Here is a 22056-nt window from a genome sequence, read left to right as displayed (position 1 = left end):
GCGCTCTGTACGAAAAGTAGCTACACGTGGGTACACTCAGGCTGCTGCCCTTGTACCAGAAGGCAAAGACAATCCTCATCACGTAAACATGACCTTCCCCATCTGCTTTTAAAGGATAAACAGCCAGTGTTTAATATTACTCTGCAACCAAAGAACTGCACCCACTGTTAATCAACTTTACTTATTACATTCATTAAAATCAGGGCTTAAAACACCATACAAAAAAGAGTCATTTATAATGGCAACCCCTTCCCCCGTGGTTTCTAGCTTGTTTTCAGGAGAAGAGCTAACAGAATTTAGAATCAACAAAAGTGCAAATATTAAAAAAAGCTCTTAATCACCACAAACTGATATGATTGTTTGCTGCGATTCTCTCCTCTAAGAGATTCCCTGGCAGCTCTGGAAAAGCAGCTGCCGTCTTCCTCCCTCCCTTCCTCCTTCCCTTCCTTCCGCGTGACTGAGAAGGAAGAAGGAGACTCAGGAATAGCAGACCCTCGGGCTGTAATTTAGTGAGAAGCTCTCAGGCACAACGTTAAGTGCTACTGGAAACACTTCTGCAAATATTAACTGCGCATAAGGATTCGTGACACTTTGAGGAAAATAACTCTGCTTTCAAGCAGTGAAGATATTTAGCCGTATTTTTCACATTTTCCCCCCCAGTCTTAAATTCTAGAGAAAGGTTTCTCTCTCTCTGGTGACCTGCCTTAATGGTACCAAACAGCTTTCTACGCTGACCCTATGGGGTTTTTGCCTTCTGCTGATGCATTTCCCTCTACGCATTGCCAATTTTGTACCTTGTGCACTTTCCATTTTCAATGCGTAAAGAGAGATGGCTTGTGTATCTTTTTGCAAACACATTTATTTCTCTCTCCCTGAATGGGGAAGATTCTGCCTTTCCAGCAATGGAGAAGGAGCAAAATTAAATTGATGAACCTCAAATTCCCATAGAAGAATCAGTTTTTGGAGAGGTAACCCTCAGAGGAAAAAAAAAAAAACTTCATTATTTAATGTTCAAATGAAGGGGTACCAAATGGGCATAGTCAAAGAAAGAACGTTTTCTAGTCATTTTCCAAGAGATACACAAAAGAGAGAACTTTCTAGAAAGGCATGGGGTAACCTCAGGAGACAGTGCCAGAGCCTAGCATGCAGAATTCTACAGTGATGCGAATTGCTATTTGCAGCAAACAAGGATGAACTCCTATCCTTGAACCCCTTCAGTTCAGCCAACCGTCTCTTTGTCTCTCCTACCATTTCAAAATGTAACAGGGTTCTACTGGGCTGCCAAAATGAAGAAGGCTTCTGAAGGTAACAGCCGGGCCAACACCAACATGGCCCCCAATTACTCCCAGGTACCACTGTAGGATCAATTTGAAATATGATGTTTTAGAAATTTATAACAAATGCTGGATTTGTTTCAACTCGGAAATAATTCTGTGTATTGTGCAACACTCAAAATTTCAGCACCACAGAATCATCACCCATGTAATTATCATCAGAAAAAACACTCTAAACAGAAGCAAAAAAGTCAATAACCAGGTCCTCTTCTTGCTTGTGGAAAGAGCTCTGCCATTGAAAGGAGGGATTGACAAGGCTTAATTTGCCAAGAATGAGTGCCCTTGGATTAATGGTCTTTAATCAGTTTTCCCAAAACAAAGATCACCTGTCATGATTAATTTAAATAAAACTGAAGCAGTTGATTTTGCCATAGAATTATTTTGCCTAAATTTCTTTACTCATCCTATCCAAAATGAAAAACAAAACAAAATACTTATCCAGTAACAAAGTCCAATCTGAACTACTCTTGCACACGTGTGTAAGAATATGGGAAGACAAGGGCCTCATGTGGCAGAAATGTTCAACTCTGGACTAATGACACCTCAAGGCATCATTTTAGGTATTTGTGAAGGAGTGTATTAAAAACCTCTTTTCAACACTACTGATTGGAAAGTGGGACGCCACTGAATATTTTCTCATGACTGTCTTGATTGATACCCATGTTCCCTCTAAGGAAATGAGGCTTGCCTTGTGGTAGGCTCAGCATAAGTAATAATGAGCCACATGACAACAGAACACTGCTCTCCATCTCTGAGAGCCTGTCTGAGGAAGTGATGGGGCATGCATGGGACTGTGCACTGGTGGAGAGGGATCCGAGTCTCATCTTTGAAACTTGACCCAGAACAACCAAAGTGCCCTAGCTCTGAGGCTGGAGACTGCGGCCTTGCAGCAGCTACACATCTGGAGTTCAAAGATGCTCTAAGCTGTGAAACTTCTGGTTGCTTCTGCCCAGACTCCACGTATGCAATCTAGAACACTGAGTGGGTAAACAGGGCCAAATTGAGCAGAACTGAATCTTTCTACATAAAATGTAAATAGAAGTGGCCCTGGGGCCTGGGTACCCCCTTCATGAATCTTCAAAGCATCTCCACATTATGGGCCAGAGAATCTTCTAGATGTCCATCTTTAGGGGGCCAGCATGCCTTGGTCACTCCCTATTCAGATGCCCAAATTAATCAAAATAGCAAGGCCTGGGCGGGATCCAGGCTGAAGGTGCCTGTACTACTTGTGATTATAAACAGGTTTGGTGCACATATTTTATTGTGGAAGCAAGACCTAGGACATGCTAAAAGAGCTCAAATAAATTCTAAGTTCCTTAGATTTGTCCAACTGGCTACAAAAATATGTGTACATTGATGGCACCTCTATCTGACTTGCCTAAAATGGTCATCTTAGCGTTACTTTATTTGATGCACTTGAAGTAATATAATATGCATTTGCTAATTGTCTTTTACTCCTTTGCATCAGTCTAAATTAACAAAGCTTCAAGTTTGTCATGCTGAGTCTGACGTCTGTTTTGTCTTCGCTCCAGAAAGGGATTCCATTATTTGTTTAGGTGAGACTTCTCATTGGCTTTTCAACACTCCCTCATGTTGTATTTAGGTCAGGCTGCCTTTGAGCCTGATTAGAAGTTTGTAGTTCACGTCCACACACCAGGGGCTGCCCTGGTCCACCCACCAGGAGCAGCTACTCCCCTGCTCGTGAGCACGGCTAGAATGGGACCTAGAGATCATCCTGTGCAACAGCTTGGTTTTCAGACGGGGAGGCTGAGGCTCAGGGAGGTGAAATGACCCACTTCCGCCACAGCTGGCTTTAGCCGGAGCCAGCTAGTGCTTGAACTGCAAGCTCAACACCGAGTACTTAAATTAAGATGAGGATTGGAATCAAAGGGTCTCCTGGTTCCCGCACTTCTTACAAACACAGGTCTGTTTACTCTCGCCACGTTATTACTGTATCCTGTGTCATTTCAGTGAAATGCGAGCCTGGCCTCGTGTACAGGTCAAAAAGGGCAGGGGACAGATTATCTGGTCCGCTGAAGAAAGCCATTTGGTTTACTCAGCAAATGAGGGACAATCCGTAGTGTTGTGACTCCTTCTAAATAAATGACCTCTGGTTAATTATTATCTCCCAGCTTTTATCCTTTAATCTCTACGTTTAAATTCTCGGGTGGTAATTGCCTCTAAACCTATGCCTGTAATCACCGCTGCAGACAAAAGCAAGTCTTTCTGTAGCAATTTTTTAAAGTCGTCATTTTTTTCATGTTAAACTATGACACCTAATTAGTGTAATAATAGTTTTCCCCCCTTATTGGGATAATTGCATCTTTAAACATATTTTTCAGATTGGAGAGCTTAGTTGCACAGGCATATTCTAGAAGACTAAATGCAAACATGTTTTGTTACCCCATTCATCTGTGGCTTCAAATGTTACTCCGAAGGCATCTTCTGCAACACAAATGCTAAATTATACATTACGGATCTTTCCAAACACATTAGATAAATTTTTAAACAGACCAGTAGCGATGATCATGTCGCAAACTTAAAATAAACTGAGCTACAGGATAGATTCTATAATTTCATTTAATATTGATAGCAGCTCAATTTAAATTTTGAAAAAGCAAATACCTTTAATAAATTTGGTGTGAACGATTATATATTTTGATACAACTATGGTACAGGCGTGTGTACATATATAAATCTATAGGTAGAATTATATACATTTCCATATATATGACATTTATATTTTGTCTACTCCCATTTTTCTCCTTAGTAAAACAAAGCAGTTTTACTGTACATAGATGTGCAATGCTACATTAAGTCCTGAGTAATTTAAGGGATCATTAATAAACTACTGTAAATTCTAGTCTTTCAGCCAAAGATCCAGTAGATTCTGTAACAAAAAATGTGAAAAAAAAAATTTTAAAAATAGGCATTCAGCTATGCGCTTGTTTTGTGCTTAGCGGAGAAAGCTCAAGAGTGCACAGTAGCCATTTACATTTGGGAAATTTCCTCAAATATTCAAGATTAAACAAATATCCTATTTGTATGGATTTATAGAAGTCTTAAGTGATGTCACCTACATCCAATTTGTCAAGCATGGAAGATTCCAGGCATGACTGGACCAAAATTCCCTTTTGCAGAATATGAAATTCTGTGTAAACATCGGTGGTTAGGTATTGTACAAAAGTTCTGACTCAAATGAGGGAAAAAGAAAAAAAAATACAATGAAATCATTTAAAATGCTTCTCTTGGGATGTAGCCAGCCACATGGGAGGAATATAAAAAAATAAGATATATATTTTGGTGGAAGAGGAAACCAGATGACAGTCATTTAAGGGAGGTCTGGTGAGCCACCCGCTCACTTGGGGAGGTCCTGGGCCGACGGGGCTCAGAGAGCCTGAGACACAACCCAGCCACGTCCATTCTGGGGCAGACTCCGCTGTGACGAGAAGGAAGCACTATGGGGAAAAGGCCACATTCAACGGCAATGGGCCAGCAATAGCTGCCCGTTGGGGTCCCCGTCAGCAAAGCGAACCATGCCAGTCCCAGGTTCAGGAACTCAGTAGGCCCTGGCGAGGCGGCCTGGGTGCCACCGGAGGAGGTGGGCTCGGACCAAGTGTGGGAGGCCGCCCTGCACCGGGAGGGCCCCTTCGACGAGAAGGCACTGCATTGGTGGTTCCTCCATCCCCCCCACCCCCAGCTCTACCCCGTCCCGTGGCTGCTGTAGTCAAAGACTCCCTTCTTGAAGAACGGCGAGAACTCACAGATGGTGTGTTTGGAAAGGGTCAGCCCCACCTTGTTGATGTGCAGGGGGGACGTCGCGGATTGGAGCATCACGCTGAAAAAGTCCCTGAGGTATTTCTGAGGAAGAGACAAGAGCCAAACATGGGTTAGATGTCGTTGGGTGGAGTCAAGGAGAGAAGAAATTCCAGAAAACAACTCGCCACCCACTTTGAAAGAGCTGTTGCTGTCATTAGAAACAGCACATGGGAATGTGTGTGGCCTTGGCTGTCACCAGACCCACCCAAGGGAAGGCTGCCACCACCTCCATGACGGAGGTGACTTTTCTGGGACTCAGAGCAACACGGCCTCGGGTCCACCTGCAGACAATGCCCAAAGAAATGCCAATGTGGTGCCAGGCACGGGGGGGTGGGGTGGGGAAGGGGTCTGCTTTACAGCAACAGTGGCACTAGTTAAGATCCTATTTTTTAACAAGTCGTTTCCCTCCAACTTGCTTATTTTTTTCCCTCAACTTACTTATTAAACAGAAAGCTGATTAAAAAAAAGGCCAGCCATCTGTACAATGCTAAATGTGCTGCTGACTAGCATTTTTAAATGGTACCATCACTGTCTGCTTTGGATCCTTCTTATAAGCTAAAGGAAAAAGAAATACTGGGGACAAGCGGGTCAGTTCCAAGTACTAATATTTACAAATCATTTTGCAAAGCCTATAATCAATCAACGAAAAGAGATTCTTACTAAGATTAACTGCTCTGAACCCCCTGCACTGCCCACCCCCCACCCCCACCCCCGCTGCACGTGGTGTGTCTCAGCATTCGCTGCTTTCTCTGGCACCTGCAAGCAAAGCATGTCTGGGACAAGGATCCGAGATGCTGGGGATGGAATCAGACACGGCTGCTGGCAGGATGTATTAAAGAAAACAGGACACACAAAAATAGTTAAAATATTTCAGGTCAGGCAAATGTTATTTATAACAGAATGGGACCGAATGCAGGGGGTGGGGGGCAGGGGTGGGGTGGGTAAGCCTAAATCTTTATTACAGTCTCAGCTTGTTTCAAAAATATAAACAATCCTATCACAAACCTTGAAATTGAACATAATAATTACAGACTTTGAGTAACAAAGAAATTTCTCTGTGAAACATGGCTGAGGCCTTAGAAGGAGGGGTTCCCAATCACGGGTGATTTGCCCCAGAGAAGACGTCCAGCAGTGTCTGGAGACGTTTTCGGTTGACTGTCCCTCTAGGGAGGGGGGGGGTGCATCCAGGTGCATCCAACGATGCACAGGACAGCCCGCACGCCAGCATTACTACGTTCCCAGGGTCACTGTGCCACGACGGAGAAACCCTGGCCCAGAGAAGTGGAATTCGGCCTCCTCTCTGAATTGCCAACCTGAAATTTACTTCTGAAACAAGACACTCTGCTGGAGGAAAATTCATCTGCTGTTTTCTTAAGCATAATAATGAGGATTATTAATCATTAACACTTGTATAGTAATTTATGGTTTCTAAAAATCTTCTTATTTCTTGCTGATGCAGTCATTGCACATTCTTCAAATGGATAATCTGATGAGTCCTGACACACCCATACCCGTGTGAAGCCATCCCCAAAGCACGAGAACAAAACCTTGCACCATGCCCCCAAATTTCTGAACTCACCTAATTTTATGCTGTCATTGTACTCTGCCTAGAATTACCTGCTTTTATTACTGTCAAACACATTTTCGGGTGAGGACCCTGTTGCAGAAGTGAGCAAGGCTACTAATCAGGAGAGGGGACTTAAAAACAAGGGTTTTTAACTCAGACTCTGTCTTTTTTGTTCAATATACCTAACTTACTGGCCTCACAGTAATCTCTCAGGAAAGGAGCTTGAAAGAGCAATCAGGGGGAGGCAAGAAGGTGCCAAAACCAATTGCTGAAAATTGAAGATCTTACACCAGGACTTATTTGCATCAGAGGCAAAGGGGAACCAGACTTTAACTTTCCTGGGGGAAGGGAAGCTGGGAAGAGCAACAGACCTGGAGGGTGGGGCTGCAACTCTCTCACAGTCTAAAGCATGCACAGAGCCAGGCGGCCGTCACCTCTGGAGCTCTGGAGCGGCCCCCCGGCTGAAGGTCTCCCACAGGCTGCATTTAATGCTCACAACCAACTTGCCTTCAAGATGAGTTCCGACAGAACGACAGAACGGAAGGTATTCACATCCGGGTACCAACATCTGTTATCATTAGTTCACGAGGTGGGGGTGGGGGGCTTTAAAGGGCCACTAGAGCCCAAAGGGTACAATGAAAAGTGAAAGTTAAAAATATAAATAAAAGAAAAAGAGAAAGTACTGGAGAGCCCTTCCCTGCCAGGATACCACCATCAAGAGAACAGTAAACTAGGTGCAGGTAGTGCCTTTTTCTTTAAATGAACTCACTAGCATGTCTCCATGGAAACTCGAGACAGAAGGATCTCATTCAGTGAATTGCAAACATTACAGGAGAGTTTTTACATTGCAAAACCAACCTCTACTTGGCAGGATCAGGCAGCCTGGGCTCCCTTTCCATAGACTGCTTCCTTGGCCAAAGAAATGCTTTGATTGTATTCTCTGCATTGAGCTTCAGGTGCTCAGAGGTATCTGAGTGAGGCATGGTAGGCTTGGTACTGTGTCCAGAGCCACATGCTGGCAGTGGGCTGGCCAAACTTCTTCTGGCAAATGACAAAACCCAGGGACTAGGTGTAGGGCTAGGGACAGAAGACAGAACTAAACTTCCAGAAGGTTCTTGAGGTCACAGGCAGCAGCTCATTCTTCTTTGGAACCCCCACCACACCTGACACACTGCTGAACTTGGGAAAAGTTGCTTGGAAGGAACCCCGATGACTAATTCTGAGGAGTTCATCTTTAAAAAATTGAGGTGTACACAGAGAAAACAGCACACATGCACAGCCTGGTGAAGTTTCAAAAGGTGGACATCCTTGTGTGATCAGCACTGAGATAAAAACAAGACAATACTGCTAGTACCCAGGCAGCCCTCCTCATTCTCCCTCACAATCCTTTCCCCAAGGACAAGGCTATCATGACTTCTCCCACCATAGATTAGTTTTGCCAGTTTTTGAAGCTCACATTAATGGAATCACACAGGACACTGTCTTTCGTGTCTGGCTGCTGGGCTTTACCACAATGTTTGTGAGACTCATACACCCTGTTGGGTATAGTTACAGTGTGTTCATTGTCACGGCTGTGTAGTATTCCACGTGTGAACATGCCCACTGGCTGCCTTTCACAGAGAGGCACGCAGCAGTGACTAGTTTGCTTCTTCCGTCCGAGCTCTTCTTCAGGGACAAAATGTGCCTCCACTCAATGGTGTCCGGTGAATCAAGTTCATAGGTCTCTCCAGTAAAGCGGTTCCCCTGTAGGATTTTAGGCTCAGGCCAAGATCAGCCAGTGAGCTAGAACTCTACTATATATCTATTTAATATAGATACATTATAATTACATGTAAAATACATATTTAAAGACACAGATATTTATATTAGTCATTTTTGTTGCTTGTGCTCACAATGTTTTCTACGGCAACTGTGGCTGAGGGGAGAAAATGAAAGTTCTTCCTTTCAAAGCGATCCCCTTTTTATTGTCTAGCCCTTCCCAGTATGTGAAAAATAAGTCCAGGAGAGCCACGCTGCATCCCCAGGGCATTTCATTTTATAAAAAAGCATTACAAAAATTGAAGGACATTAGGAGTTCAAGTGGCTTATCAGGGTCAGAAGGGCAAAGAAGGAGAAGGATTTGTGAAATCCAATCTCCAATTTCTGTTTCTTTCACATGGCATTTTCTCCATTAAAAAAAGAAAGAAAAGAAACAAAAACCAGGCATATTTAAATCTCTGTGGCTGTCAGGGACCGCAGAAGGCCAGCAAGCCTTGCCCACCCTGGTCGTGGGTGTCTCACCCAAGTCTTGGCTTCATTAAACGCTTCGATCGGGGCCACTGCGAACGAGCAGTTGCAGCCCCTGCGGCTGTGCAACATTTCAGCCCTGCCTCGCCCAGGGTAGATGGAGGATGAAAGTCAGATCAAGCCAAATCCTTTTTCAATAAGATTGCAAACCCACAGTACAGGGTGAGAAGGGGTCTGGGCTCTGAGAGTCTGAATATGAGTGAGGGTGGGAAAGGGCGGGGGTCACATAGAGTTGGAGGGGCTGGCTGGGGGAGGGCGACAGAGGAAGGGTTGTGATGGAGGGAGCACAGAAGACACAGGGGAGAGAAGGAAATAGCAAAACAACATTGGAGACCAAGCTCCGGGAGTCATTTATCCATTTGGCATTAAAAAAAAAAAAAAAGATTTAAGAATAAAAAATAGATGAGACATTTATCTATGTAATTTACTTTTTGCTACTTGGACCAGCACTAAAGTATAAGGTATTTTCTTATCAATACTTGCAGGAAATCAAGTTTAGATGGCTGATCTTGAAGGCGTATTTCAGTACTGAAGAGAACCTTGATTCCAGAAAGTGCCTTTCTTCTACAGTCTGCTGGCATATCTTACTGTTTTTTTAAAGTTAGTCCATGTAGGGGGCAGTGAGCAGGGGGTAGAAGTAACCAGGAGAGATGGGACTGCCTGGGTCTGTTCCAAACAAAGCATTAAACAGGCATGTGCCCCACCCCCCAACAAGACAAAATCCTGTAAGGGACCAGGAGCTTTTCAAGAGGAGGCCAAAAGACCACAGGAAGAACGAGGGACATACAGCTTGTCAGAGACACCCACACCAGGCTCCTGATCTCTTTCCAAAGTGGTCCTTTTCTTCAAATCATACCTGCCAAGACCCTTCCACATATTTCCTGAGGATTGTCTCCCACATGCACACAACACGCTGACCAGCTGCCATAGAGAACCACTTATCAGGAGCCCGAAGTGTTCCAGGCATAGTGAGAACTTTTCATGGTATATCTCATTCAATTACAACTTCATAAAGTAGGGACCATGACTATGCCCATCTTCTAGATGTAGAAACTGAGGACCAGGAGGCTTAAGTCATGCCCTGAAGGTCACAGAGCATAGAGGTGGGAGTGCCAGAATGCACATCCACATCTTCCAGCCCCAGAGGCTGGGTCTCAGTCACCAGCCTGCCGTCCAGAGTCCACCATCCCCTATTTTCCTGTTGGGCCCCCCATCTCCTGAGCACTGCCATCTCTCGCTGGGCAAGGCCATCTACACTGAGCCAGATATGCTGCCTTTCCCAGGCCTGAGGCTGCTCTCACAGAGACCAGGGGCTCTGGGTTCTCTAGAGTTAATGTTCCTTACAAACACGGGAATGGGAAAAACACTTGCTGTGAGGCTTACACTCATCTATACAGAGTCCAATGTAGTTGTGCCCATGCTTCCGTCCTATCTTCCTTAGAGCCTTGGTGGGCACTGGGCCATTTTTTAACTGCCCTGCTTCCTTTTTCCTTCCCAAACAGCACTCAGATTCCCTTCTGAAAAAATATCTTTCCCTCCTTTAGGGATTGGTTATCGGGGCTGACTGAGGGCAGAGGACTGGTGAACTTTTCCAGTTCATATTCTGGGGTAGGCACCCCCACAGCCAAAGAGCTAATGAAGATACCACTTGGAGTCTGCTGGAATCGATCTCTTCCAGATTGCAGAGCCACTGCCCAAGGGCATTTTCAAGTGTAAGAAATTCAGGGAACTCTGAGAGAGGGCCAGCTGCAGGAGAGCCTTTGGTCTTGCCACTCCCATTCACTGACAATGGCCACAGTAATTTTCTACTGTTCTCAAACAAGTTAACTAACAATGACCTCTGATGCACTGGTAGGCAGGTGGCAGGCACTAGTCCAGGTCAGAGGAAACCTTCCATCTCCAAGCTCCTGGGGGGCTGGTCTGTAGTCAGATCAAGATCTGCCCAGGGCACCCCACTATTAGGAAAAAGTCCATCTAGGGAGGCTTTAGTGAGTAACATTTCAGATGGGTCAGTGCATCCTCGTGGTACATCCCCAGCCAATGGTTAACCTGGAAAGTTCCTGCCCCAAACCCTGATATACACACAGGCCAATCTTCAAAATTCCAACACCATTTCAAAACAACTAAACATTATTAATCTTTTGAACCAAAACACAGGCTAATATGGTCTATTGGCTGTGTTAATGAGTTCTGAAAGGTGAAACACACTCCCTACAGCAATACAGCGCAATTCAGCAAGAATTTAGTCAATTATTTTAAAGCTTTAGCCTGGTACCTCAATCAATACACTGCATCGGGAAGAAAAAATTGAAAATATAATGTGCTGCTACACGCTATTTTCATTTTTATTTCATTCTTGATGAAGGTCATTCTGTTAACATGATTCATGTGTGACCTACAATACAATTTCAGTCTCCGCTCTAGCTGAAAGGAAAGTACTTAAATTACTGGAACAACCTAACTAAAAGCTGGCCTTAAGACAGCCTCTGCTGGGCTGTTCTTTTCAAGTCTGGAGCTTCTGGATGAAATGCTCATCGGGTCATTGGGACTGACCATGTGCTCTACAGTCCATCCAGGCAAAAACCTGGGAGATGAGCAGGAAGCTAAATAGTGCAGCCCCTGCCATCTTGCAGCCATTTCCTTTCAGGTCTGGGGTCTAGAAAGGAGGGAAGATGGAGTGGCATCCACGTTCGGCAAACAGTGTGAACAAGGGAGCCAGGTAGGCATGTGCAGGGCTCTGTGTGGGGAAGAGCAGGACTTGAAGGGGAACGAGGAGGGCCCTGAACCTGGATTTGGGTCTGCAGGCACTCTGTACAAAGCACTTCCCAGTTCATGAGCTCACGTGACCCCTATGACATGCTGAGGAGGAGGAAAACAAGGTATGCATATCCTGTTTACAGATGAGGAAACTGAGACCCCAAGAGGCAGTGACTCAGCCCACATCAACAGACCACAGAGGATGACAAATGACTGGCTCTTCAAATTCAGGAGAAAGTCAGATGGCCTAATATAATTCACAAGGTATAATCCCTTAAGCCGGAAATGTAAGGAGTAAATGTAAACGCAGCCCTTCTCTTTTGAGCCCATGCTCACAGGGGCCCTCAGAATTTGCCACTGTGTGTGTGTGTGTATGTGTAGAGAACACACAGGAATGAGAGTAGGGCCTCAGAAGCATTCAAAAGACCTTACCTTATTTTTTTGGCTCCTTTCCTTCTATTTTAATTACCAGGGGGATAAAGTAATGACTATTTTAGGTGGCTAAAAAGCTTGCTTTACTAGGGCTTATAGTCTATTACTGTAGACTCTAGAATAGTCTATATTCTAAAACATAAGACTCTATAATACAGGTTTACATTTGAGCCTGTATAATACAGTCATACAGGCTCATGATTGTAACCGCAGCCTGCTGCGTACTTCATGGCCATGTACCGCCCAGCCTCCTGATTTCCCCAGCCATCTCATTGTTGTAGAGCCCCTTCATGTCACAAAATTTTAACATACTTCATAATCTAAAGTTATTGAAATTATTAAAATGTGCTTTAAAAATGTAGTAAGGCCTTGTCCACCTTTCCACTGTGACATATTAACAAGGAAGACAGCTTGCTGGAATTCCTCCTTTCCAGAAGCCACTGGTAGCCACGGCAGCAGCTTAAAGACAATTACCAGTCTACTCAGACTTAGAGGTTTCATTTACCTTGCAGCACTTGGAAAATTCGTCGACTGATGGGCTCTGAAGACAGATCAAGCCAGGATGGGGACATGCTGGGATATTTCTAGATCCGAGAGAGGTCTGGTTACCACTGGCCATGGGTCATGAATCAACCCAGTAGGGTCAATATTCATTCACTCAAGGCTTCCTGGTTTCAAACTGTCATAAATTCTAGTTGACACCTCTCTCCCTGGCTATTTAGGAATCCTAAAATTTGTCTCCACTGGATCAAAAATACTGGGTTCCTTTCCTGACATGCCCCTAAATGTCCTCCACACTCTGATGAAACTAGGACAGTTTGATTCAAGCAACTCATCCATCCACCACAGTTACCACACACCTGCTCTACAAGGAGCAGTGGGCCAGGCACCGGGTGTCCAATGTTGAATAAAACAGACACAGAGCCTGGGATGCCCTGCATCATGTTTTCATTGTTCAGAATCGTTCATCTAAATCCTACTTGTCTTCTAAGGACTGGACAAGGTTTGTTCTTTGTTGGCTTTTCTCTCTTGAAACTTCATGCATGCACCAAAAAATATCTGTTGAGAGCTTTCTACATGCCAGTGCTGCTGAGGATTCAGTAATAAGATCAGTTCCTGCCCTGAGTAATGTGTAGGCATCCCAGGGAGTTGGATAGGTAAAGCACTGATTAAAATAAGGCTATATATTCTAAACAGGAATGAGATGCTATTGGAGCACATAGAAAAGCCACCCAGCCTAGTTCTGGGAACTGGTGACATTTATGCCAAGAGGTGAGGGATGAGTAAGAATCAGACTGGAGAAAATATTGGCAGAAGATACTTGAAGGAAGCCTATTCCAGGCAGTGGGGAGAGCATGCAAAGCGTCATGGTGAGGATGCATAACTTGGAGTCTCCCCAAGAGTCCACATGACTGGAATGCATGCATATGTGGGGCCCATTCAGTGTGGGGGACACACTTCTGGAATGTACTGCTCACTAGATTGGCTCTCTACTGGTACTCACATTGGGGGTCCTGCACTGTGCTCCGGCAGTGTCTCTTCTCTCTGATCCCTGGATCCTGTCAGGCCCTCTGGGTGGAGCCTGTGCTTTGTTTTCACCAAGAGAACACACTGCAGGTAAAGCTGACAGTGAAGAAGTCACCTGGCAGGCTCCAGAGCCCCAGCCGGGCCCAGTCCTTAGTGACGCCATGATCAGAATGCAGCCATGTAAGTGGCCTGACCTGATACCTGACACTTGGAAAAGATGAACCACTCAGTGGAGCCCTGCCCAAATTCTAGAACCATAGCATCATAAGCAATAAAATGGTAATTGCTTTAAGGAAGTTAAGTTTTGGGGTAGTTTATTACATGGTGATAGATAACCAAAATTTGTGTGTGTGGGAAGAAGGTAAGAGATGAGGGAGTCAATGAAATTAGTCAAAGGAGAAAAGTCTCTTTGGTTTTTATTTATAATTTATGACTAGCCATAAATTACAGTCCTATTCTACTTCATGCTAACCTCTTCCAACCTCTTTAGTATTTCTAATGAATAATTCTGTCTTAGCAGGTACTTCTTTTCTATCCATCCTAGGTTTTAAAGTAAATACTTGAAATAAGTAGTCATCATTTGAAATATGGCATTTATTTCTTGATTTTATAGAGAATTCTGAGAGCTCCCAGTTAAAATTCATCAGGGTGAAAATGTTAGTCTGTGATTACAGAATCGGAACTATTCATTACAGCTATTCAGAGAATCTTCTTTATGAGCTTAATGACATAAGCATATTGTATTGAATTATTATGGTACTGCATCAATTGGACTCATAAATTTAATATACTCAGTCTGGCTCACATATTCTAATAAAATCCAGCGAGCTTTAAAAATTTTATAAGGAATGTGCATTTAAAGTCACGTGATATTCAATTTTTACAGGTTGGCATTCCTGCTTGGGGTACTGAGCGTAGCTTTAGTAATCGTGACCGACCAGCCTGGTAGACCAGCAAGCTGAGGGGGAGGACCCACAAAAAAAGGCCACATAGAAAGCCCTAAATCTGCTCAGACTGTGAAGCTGGTTGAGCTCTTCTCCAAAACCCAAGTCGATACCAGGCCCTTCTTTTGGGCTCACGGAGGGAAGGAGCTGAGGCTGCATCTTGAGCCACATGGCAGCTATAAGGGAGCAGGCCAACCACTTCCAGAAGGTCTGACAGGCCCCACTTTCAACCTTACTCAGCTGAAGCAAAATATGGGAGAATGGACTCTGTGGGAAAAGTGTAGTTTCCAGGGTTTGCCCTGGTTTTTTGACTTTTGTTTACTGGATTTGGGTTAAGGGACTGGTAACAGCTCCACACAGAGGCAAAGCAACTCAGCTGGCTCAGCATCTGGGCGGGGAGGGTGGGAGAGCAGCCTGGAGGCTCAGCTGGCCGTGTGGGCCACACGACTGCTGGAGTCCAAACCTCGCATTGCAAGCCACATCCCAGGACACCCAGTCGTGCAGCAGCCACCACGCTGGGCACAGGGACGTTACAGCACTGGGGTCCGGATTAAGTCCCTGAACCCCTCTGCACCTGTTTCTTCATCTGATTATATCCCTTTTTAGATCAGAAGATGAAATGAGCTGTGTCTGTGAGGTGCTCGGGGCCAGGGCCCAATTCACAGCATGCATTTAAGTAGGTGACATTATTATCTACACAGCCTTGTCCTCACAGAGTTAATCTGCAGATATATTCATTTTCTTCCCTTTTAGATGTTTAGAGACACGTGAGCTTAAAATGTGGAAGTATTTAATGCTTTAATGTTTTCCCCTTCAAAGGAAAGTGGAAGACAGCAAGTCTGGAATGGCTTCTTTCCAAAGTCACCTCATATCAGATACTGGCAGACCCTTCATTTCAAAAACTGCTTTATTTATTTATTTTATTTTAATTTTTTTAAAATTTTTTGACACAGAGAGAGAGACAGCAAGAGAGGGAACACAAGCAGGGGGAGTGGGAGAGGGAGAAGCAGGCTCCCCGCCGAGCAGGGAGCCTGATGCTGGGCTCGATCCCAGGACCCTGGGACCATGACCTGAGCCGAAGGCAGACGTCTAACAACTGAGCCACCCAGGTGCCCCTCAAAAACTGCTTTAAAGTAAGGAAGAGTTAATGGGTTTTTCAAAATGGGGAATCATAATCATAAGTTTAAAAATCTGGACTACGCCAGGTAAATTAATGATGCCCCCAAAGCTCATTTTAAGATACATTTTGGATACTGAGATTCTGGAAAATGCCATCTGGGGGGAAAAAAGAACTATTCTTTGTTTCTCAGCTCATCATTCCTTCTTGCCCTGTATAAACCTTCAAAGAGGTTCCTGACATTCTGAGACTGAAAGACTGCTCCAAATGACCAATTTGACTGACAGACTTTCAAATGAGAAAGAATCTTGCTGTACGGTACCCGTCTTGGCTATAATGTACTTAAACCCAAATTCAAAGAATTAGGTCCCCAAAAGCTTAAGAACCAAGGAGTAGTTGCATATTAACTACTGGTCTCTCAAGGTCTCCCTCTGAGTAGGAGCCAAGCACTTGGATGCAGTGTGATGCTTCAGGAACCCTGAATGACTGTCTTACTCCTTTTTACCGTCTATGCCTGTGGTTGAGCAGAACCATCCTCCCCTTTAATGTCTAATCTGAGGTCACTTATATATTGATGGCAAGTTTTCTCAGGCTGGCCTTGGACTGGACCATCACCGAATACCAATGAGTCCCTGAATTCCAGGGCAAGAGGGTCAGCTCTTGAGCCTAGGAGGGAAGACCCACTGCCCCTTTTTTGTTCCTGGACTAGGGGCTCCTGATGATCCCTGTGGGACTATTTGTCTTGCAGATTATCCTCCTGCCCTGGGAGTTATTCCTCAGTGTCCACACATTGCCCTATGTCCCAGGAGGGAGCCATGGTCATGCCCCAGGTGTGATGAAGCCTATGGCCCTGAGTGGTGGGCCTGCGACCCCACCCCACAGAGAGGATTAGCTGGGGATTTGGATTATCCACACCAATGATCCCCTTCACTGGGGATAATGATGGAGGCTTGACTATGTTGGGGAAAGGGGAAGGCAGGGAGAAAAGCCAGACCAAAACTTCTCCAATATAACCCAGTTCTAAAAAAGGATGGGATAGTTGTGGATTTTTAAAAATTTCTTCACCAGATATCAACCACACATTGAAGCACCTAAATTAATAAAGATACACACTGAAAATATATACCTCCTGCACAGCACTTTGCTCAGAAAAGACTCTCCATCAGGTGCTCGATACAATGAATATTAGGTAACATTAATAAGTCCTAATGAACAATGAGAAGCCTGGGTTTTCTCTCTTTAGGACCTTCCCTTGCAGCAAAATTTCACAGATTTATATAGTAGCTTCTCTCTGAACAAGAGAAGTTTACTAAATCACTAGAGAGAAGAAGTCGATCAAATCTTAATTTATGCTCCAAAGCCAAACTTGAGAAACTCTTCAAACTGTCTTGGCACCTCTTCAAATCTGAGAAGTTGCTGCAGAAGAGAAGTTGGGAATGTTGCTGGTTTGGCAGTGGATTAAGCAGAGCGTCCTTGTGTCCTCTTGTCTGGTTCTGGTAACTGCCAAATGAACCTGAACCCATGTAAGCACCAGCCTTTGAGTCGTCAACACCTTGAGCGCTTGAGATTGTTCTCAGCTGAGAGGCTCTGAAAGCAGTGTGGTAGGAGTTAAAAAGGAGGACTGGCAAAACGTGGAAAGAAGATCTCACAGATCAAAGGGAAATTGTTCCAGCTGGGAGATCTTGGAGAAAACTATGGGACCATTTAATCTAAGAAATAATGGGCTCATTTGGGCTAATTTGACATCCAGTTTCTGCCACGAGGAAACTGCCTTGCAAAATAAGAAATGTCAGTTTGTACTGACTGAGCTATTACTTGGATATACCCAGATTCTTTAGAGTCAGAAACTGCAAATAAAGGCAGTTTTGGCAACTGGAAGATAAGCACTATAAATGGAAAAGAAAAGGTGAATCAGCAGCAACAGATACCGAAAAGCACAGATATCCCAGCCTATGGAGACGGTTGGAGCAGACGGTCTTCTTGCTGCTCATCCACAGAGCTCTGAAATAAAAACCCTGCAATCCACTGAGGGTTTGCTTCCGTTACTGACTGCCATTTTCAACTCTGATTAACAACTGCTTTCCTGATTTTGGCATCACTTTCCCAATTTTATTTATAAATAATATGAAACAGGTGATCTCAATTAGGAAACAAATTAGACAAAGTCTTCAGTTTGGTTTTTTTTTTTTTTTTTTTTGGTTGCCTGGAATGAATATATGTAAATGTAACCGCATTGCAGCGAATTCCTGGGAATAGAAATGAGTCTACCTAAAAATGGATGGGAGCTTTAGACGGGCAAACAATGAAGACAAAAAGTTGTGCGAAATTGGAACAAACTCATGTTCTTACCCATTTCTTTCTCCCAAATATTGTTTCAAAGGGCTGCAACATATAATTCATTACTGCTATGACATATAAGTGACACAGGGAAAAAAAAAAAGGGATCGTCAAAGGAAAAAAAAGTAACTACCCGAATTCTAAAATAAAAATACAGTTTCCAAAAGCAGTGAAAGGACAGTACAGGGGTTCACTGGCAAAGGCCACAGTGAGCACCTTTAGGAAAAGCACAAATTACAGGGCGCCTGGGTGGCTCAGTTGGTTAAGTATCCGACTCTTTTTTTTTTTAAAGATTTTATTTATTTATTTGAGAGAGAGAGAATGAGAGAGAGTACATGAGAGGGGGGAGGGTCAGAGCGAGAAGCAGGCTCCTCGCTAAGCAGGGAGCCCGATGCGGAACTCGATTCCGGGACTCCAGGATCATGACCTGAGCCGAAGGCAGTCGCTTAACCAACTGAGCCACCCAGGTGCCCCAAGTATCCGACTCTTGATTTCGGCTTAGGTCATGATCTCAGGGTCGTGGAATCAAGCCCCGAGTTGGGCTCTGCGCTGGAGGTAGGTGGAGCCTGCTTAAGATCCTCCCTCTCCCTCTGCCCCTTCCCCCATCTCCCCCTCTCTTTTCCCCTCCCTCTCGCTCTCAAAAAAAGGCACAATTTCTTGGAAAACAAATCTAAATAAATGGAGCTAAGGGAACTGAAGCATCTTTGAGAAAGTCTAATTCAAATTTATAAAAGAGAAAGGATGATTCCCAAATGTAGATATAAACAGTGAGCAGAGGACTAGGAGAGACTGGACAGAGAAAATGGCTCTTAAAATACACAGATGCACAAGAATTTTGCATATGTCTTTCAGGCTATTGCAACAAAGGTAATGTATGAAGAGGAACTGTATAGAAGTCAATGGAAATAAATATAACCGATTAGTTCAGGAAGTAAGAGGCTAGGCCTTTAGGTTTGTAACACCACTAGGAGATGCAAAAGTAAGAAGCACAATGTTAAAACAAGGGAAGAAGAATGAGGTGGATCACACTACACAGTGCTTCTCAAACACTTTCTGGAGAAGGACCAACTGAACAGGGGGTGATAGAAAAGAGAGAGAGACAGAAAGAAATGGAAAACAGAGGAGACAGGAAAATTCAAGGAGGACTGGACCAGGGGGTTCAACACAAACAAATGGGATTCCAGAAAGAAATAAGAGGAGAAATCATCTCGAAAATCTCCTAGAAATGAAGGATGTGAGACAGAGAATGCACGTGGAGTGTCCTGCAGAACTGAGGGGCTGCTCGCCAAAGTGGAACCATGAACACTCAGAACCCTGGGGACATAGGAAGGCCCTACAAGCTTTTAGTAGGGGTGACAGAAGTATTATGTCACACACAAAGGACCAAGAATCAAAATGGCTTTGAACGGCTTCACAGCAGCACTGGGGGTAGAAGACAATGAAGCAATCCCCCTGAAATTCTGAAGGATGGTTTTCAACTAACATATACACCCAGCCGGTGTGTGGGTGAAGAAGGACATGTTCAGAAATGTCTCTAGAAATTTACCTCTTCCATATGCTCTCTTAGGAAGCAACTAGAGACGTGCTCCATCACAATCAGGGAGTCAACTGAGAAAGGAAAACATGAGGCACAGGAAGCAGGGGAAACAATTCAAGAGAGAGCAAAGGATGACAGAGATGGAAGACCAGAGTACCTGTGGCTCACTCTGACTAGAAGAGGCAAGAAGCTTCCAGAAGATTCGTACAACTGACCAAGTATCTGAAGCTGAGGTAAGTTATGGATACATAATAACCTGAGCAAAGACACGAGCTGCGCTCTTATATGTCCTGACACCCCGCTGGGCAGGTGGAGCAGGGGTGGCTGTGTCCCCACATGTTTTAGGAGGATGGCGGGGTGGAGGCGGGTGTTAACATCCCCCACAGTGGGATGTTACCAGATAGCACCTCACATTGAAACAAAAATCAGAAAGAAGCAATCCAGGAATGCAATTTTAGTCTGTAGGAAAATACCAAAGGGTATCGCGAGGGTTCTGCTGGGGAAAAGGGAATGTAAGGTACCCCCAAAGGCAGAGGACTGCTTTCCAGAAAAGCCTAGTAGAACTCTTTGAGCATATCCATAACTGACACCGATTTAAAAAAAAAGTTTTAAAATCTCTCTCTCTCTCTCATTGGAAAAATGCTTAGAAGGGATATATGCCCAACCACAAGAGCAATTACCTCTGGGCACTGCCTCCGTTTGATCCTGTGAAAGCAGAGATGCAGGGAGATTATTTTCAGATGATTTTGGTCACAGAGGCAAAGGGGTGGGAAAGTGAGAGTGGAGAAAGGAGGTAGGTAGTACAGGGCTGAGCATACTCAGGTTACTATCCAGGGCAGCACTCGGTCCTGCCGGGGACCCTCTGAGAAACATGTAGAATGTGCTTCTGAGTCATCCCTAAGGATGGGAAGCAGGCACATTTATCCCTATTTTGTGTCTCACTTTGGGAGGCACCTGCAGGCCCCACACCTCTGTCCAACCTGTGGGCTGCAGCCTGAAGGGAGAAATGGGGAGAGAGCCCGAGGCGCCACGGCACACAGTGGGGCTGTTCTCCATGGCCATGGCCAGAATCACGGGAGAGTCAAGGGGACACGCAACAGCTGTGGGACGCTGAGGTTGGTGGTGATTAAGGGGGATCCCAGCTTTAGCCGTGAAGAGGGAGCCCTTCATTCAGTGGTGGCTGCTGACCACCCTGGGGAGCAGGGTAATGGGGGGAGTGGTGTTTGATAAACAAGCATTTTTAACGGATTTAAAATGCAAGTTTTATTGCCACCTTAGGCTATAAGACAGAGGTGACTGTGGCTCACGCACAGGCCTAAGTGAGTTCATGGTCAAAATGATTCCAGAGCATTCAGAAGATAAAGAGCTACCCATGAGCTCCCAGCTTGCTCCACCTCTTAGTCAACATCCACGGGGCTGGACTGTGGCAGCTCCACAGCAATGAGCCAGAATGGCTACCGTTATTTCCAGGAACTCCTGTGTTATATGTTTTCACAACAAGAACGGATTTTTCTTTTATTCTATTACAATACTCCTATATATCTATATACAGTATTAAATTATATCTATAATTGACATCTCCATATACATCTAGACCTTATTTCTATATTATACCTATATAACTATATAACTATAGCTATATCTGTATAATATAATCTATAATTAAATCTGTGTAACTATATCTTATATCATGGTTTACTCTCTTATTTTATAATAATACCTCATTGTATGAGAAATTTCCTCCTCCAATGAGTCTTAACAAGATGGTGACTGCATTTAAAACAACACAGTCAGGGGGCGCTAAATGACAATGTGGTCACCTGACAGTGCCAGGAAGGGACTAAGAACCTCACTGTGGGGCCATTCTTTTATTTACACCGAGGATGATGTATACACTGGGGCAAAAGAAAAAGAGCCTTGGGGGGCGCTTGGGTGGCTCAGTCGTTAAGCGTCTGCCTTCAGCTCAGGTCATGATCCCAGGGTCCTGGGATTGAGCCCTGCGTCGGGCTCCCTGCTCTGCGGGAAGCCTGCTTCTTCCTCTCCCACTCCCCCTGCTTGTGTTCCCTCTTTCACTGTGTCTCTCTCTGTCAAATAAATAAATAAAATCTCTAAAAAAAAGAAAAGAAAAACAGCCTCGGGTAGACATCAGCAAGGGTACCTGAATAAACAGGGGTACTAGCAGAAATTAACAATACAAACATGTCACTATCATATACATGATTCAAAATAGTCATTAATTCCAAAACAATTTTTTAAAAAATATTTTATTTAGTTATTTGAGAGAGAGAGAGAGAGAAAGAGCATGAGTGGGGTGGGAGGGGCAGAGGGAGAAGAAGAAGCAAACTCCCCGCTGAGCAGGGAGCCCGACGCAGGGCTCGATCCCAGGACCCTGAGATCAT

General features: G+C 44.5%; 1 protein-coding gene across 1 annotated transcript in view; it reads right to left on the bottom strand.

Annotated features, from left to right (window-relative positions):
* Window positions 1–3902: 3902 nt before the first annotated feature.
* The window catches only part of KIF16B (kinesin family member 16B), a 296429-nt gene continuing 278275 nt past the window's right edge, over window positions 3903–22056 (bottom strand). The window contains exon 26 of the mRNA XM_021700652.1: window positions 3903–5195. Within this exon, the coding sequence (XP_021556327.1) occupies window positions 5037–5195 (159 nt within the window). The 3' untranslated portion in view covers window positions 3903–5036. The remainder of the gene's footprint in view (window positions 5196–22056) is intronic.

The sequence above is a fragment of the Neomonachus schauinslandi genome, chromosome 10, assembly GCF_002201575.2.
Source record: "Neomonachus schauinslandi chromosome 10, ASM220157v2, whole genome shotgun sequence".
Taxonomy (NCBI): Eukaryota; Metazoa; Chordata; class Mammalia; order Carnivora; family Phocidae; genus Neomonachus; species Neomonachus schauinslandi.
This window is presented reverse-complemented; position numbering and strand designations above follow the sequence as displayed.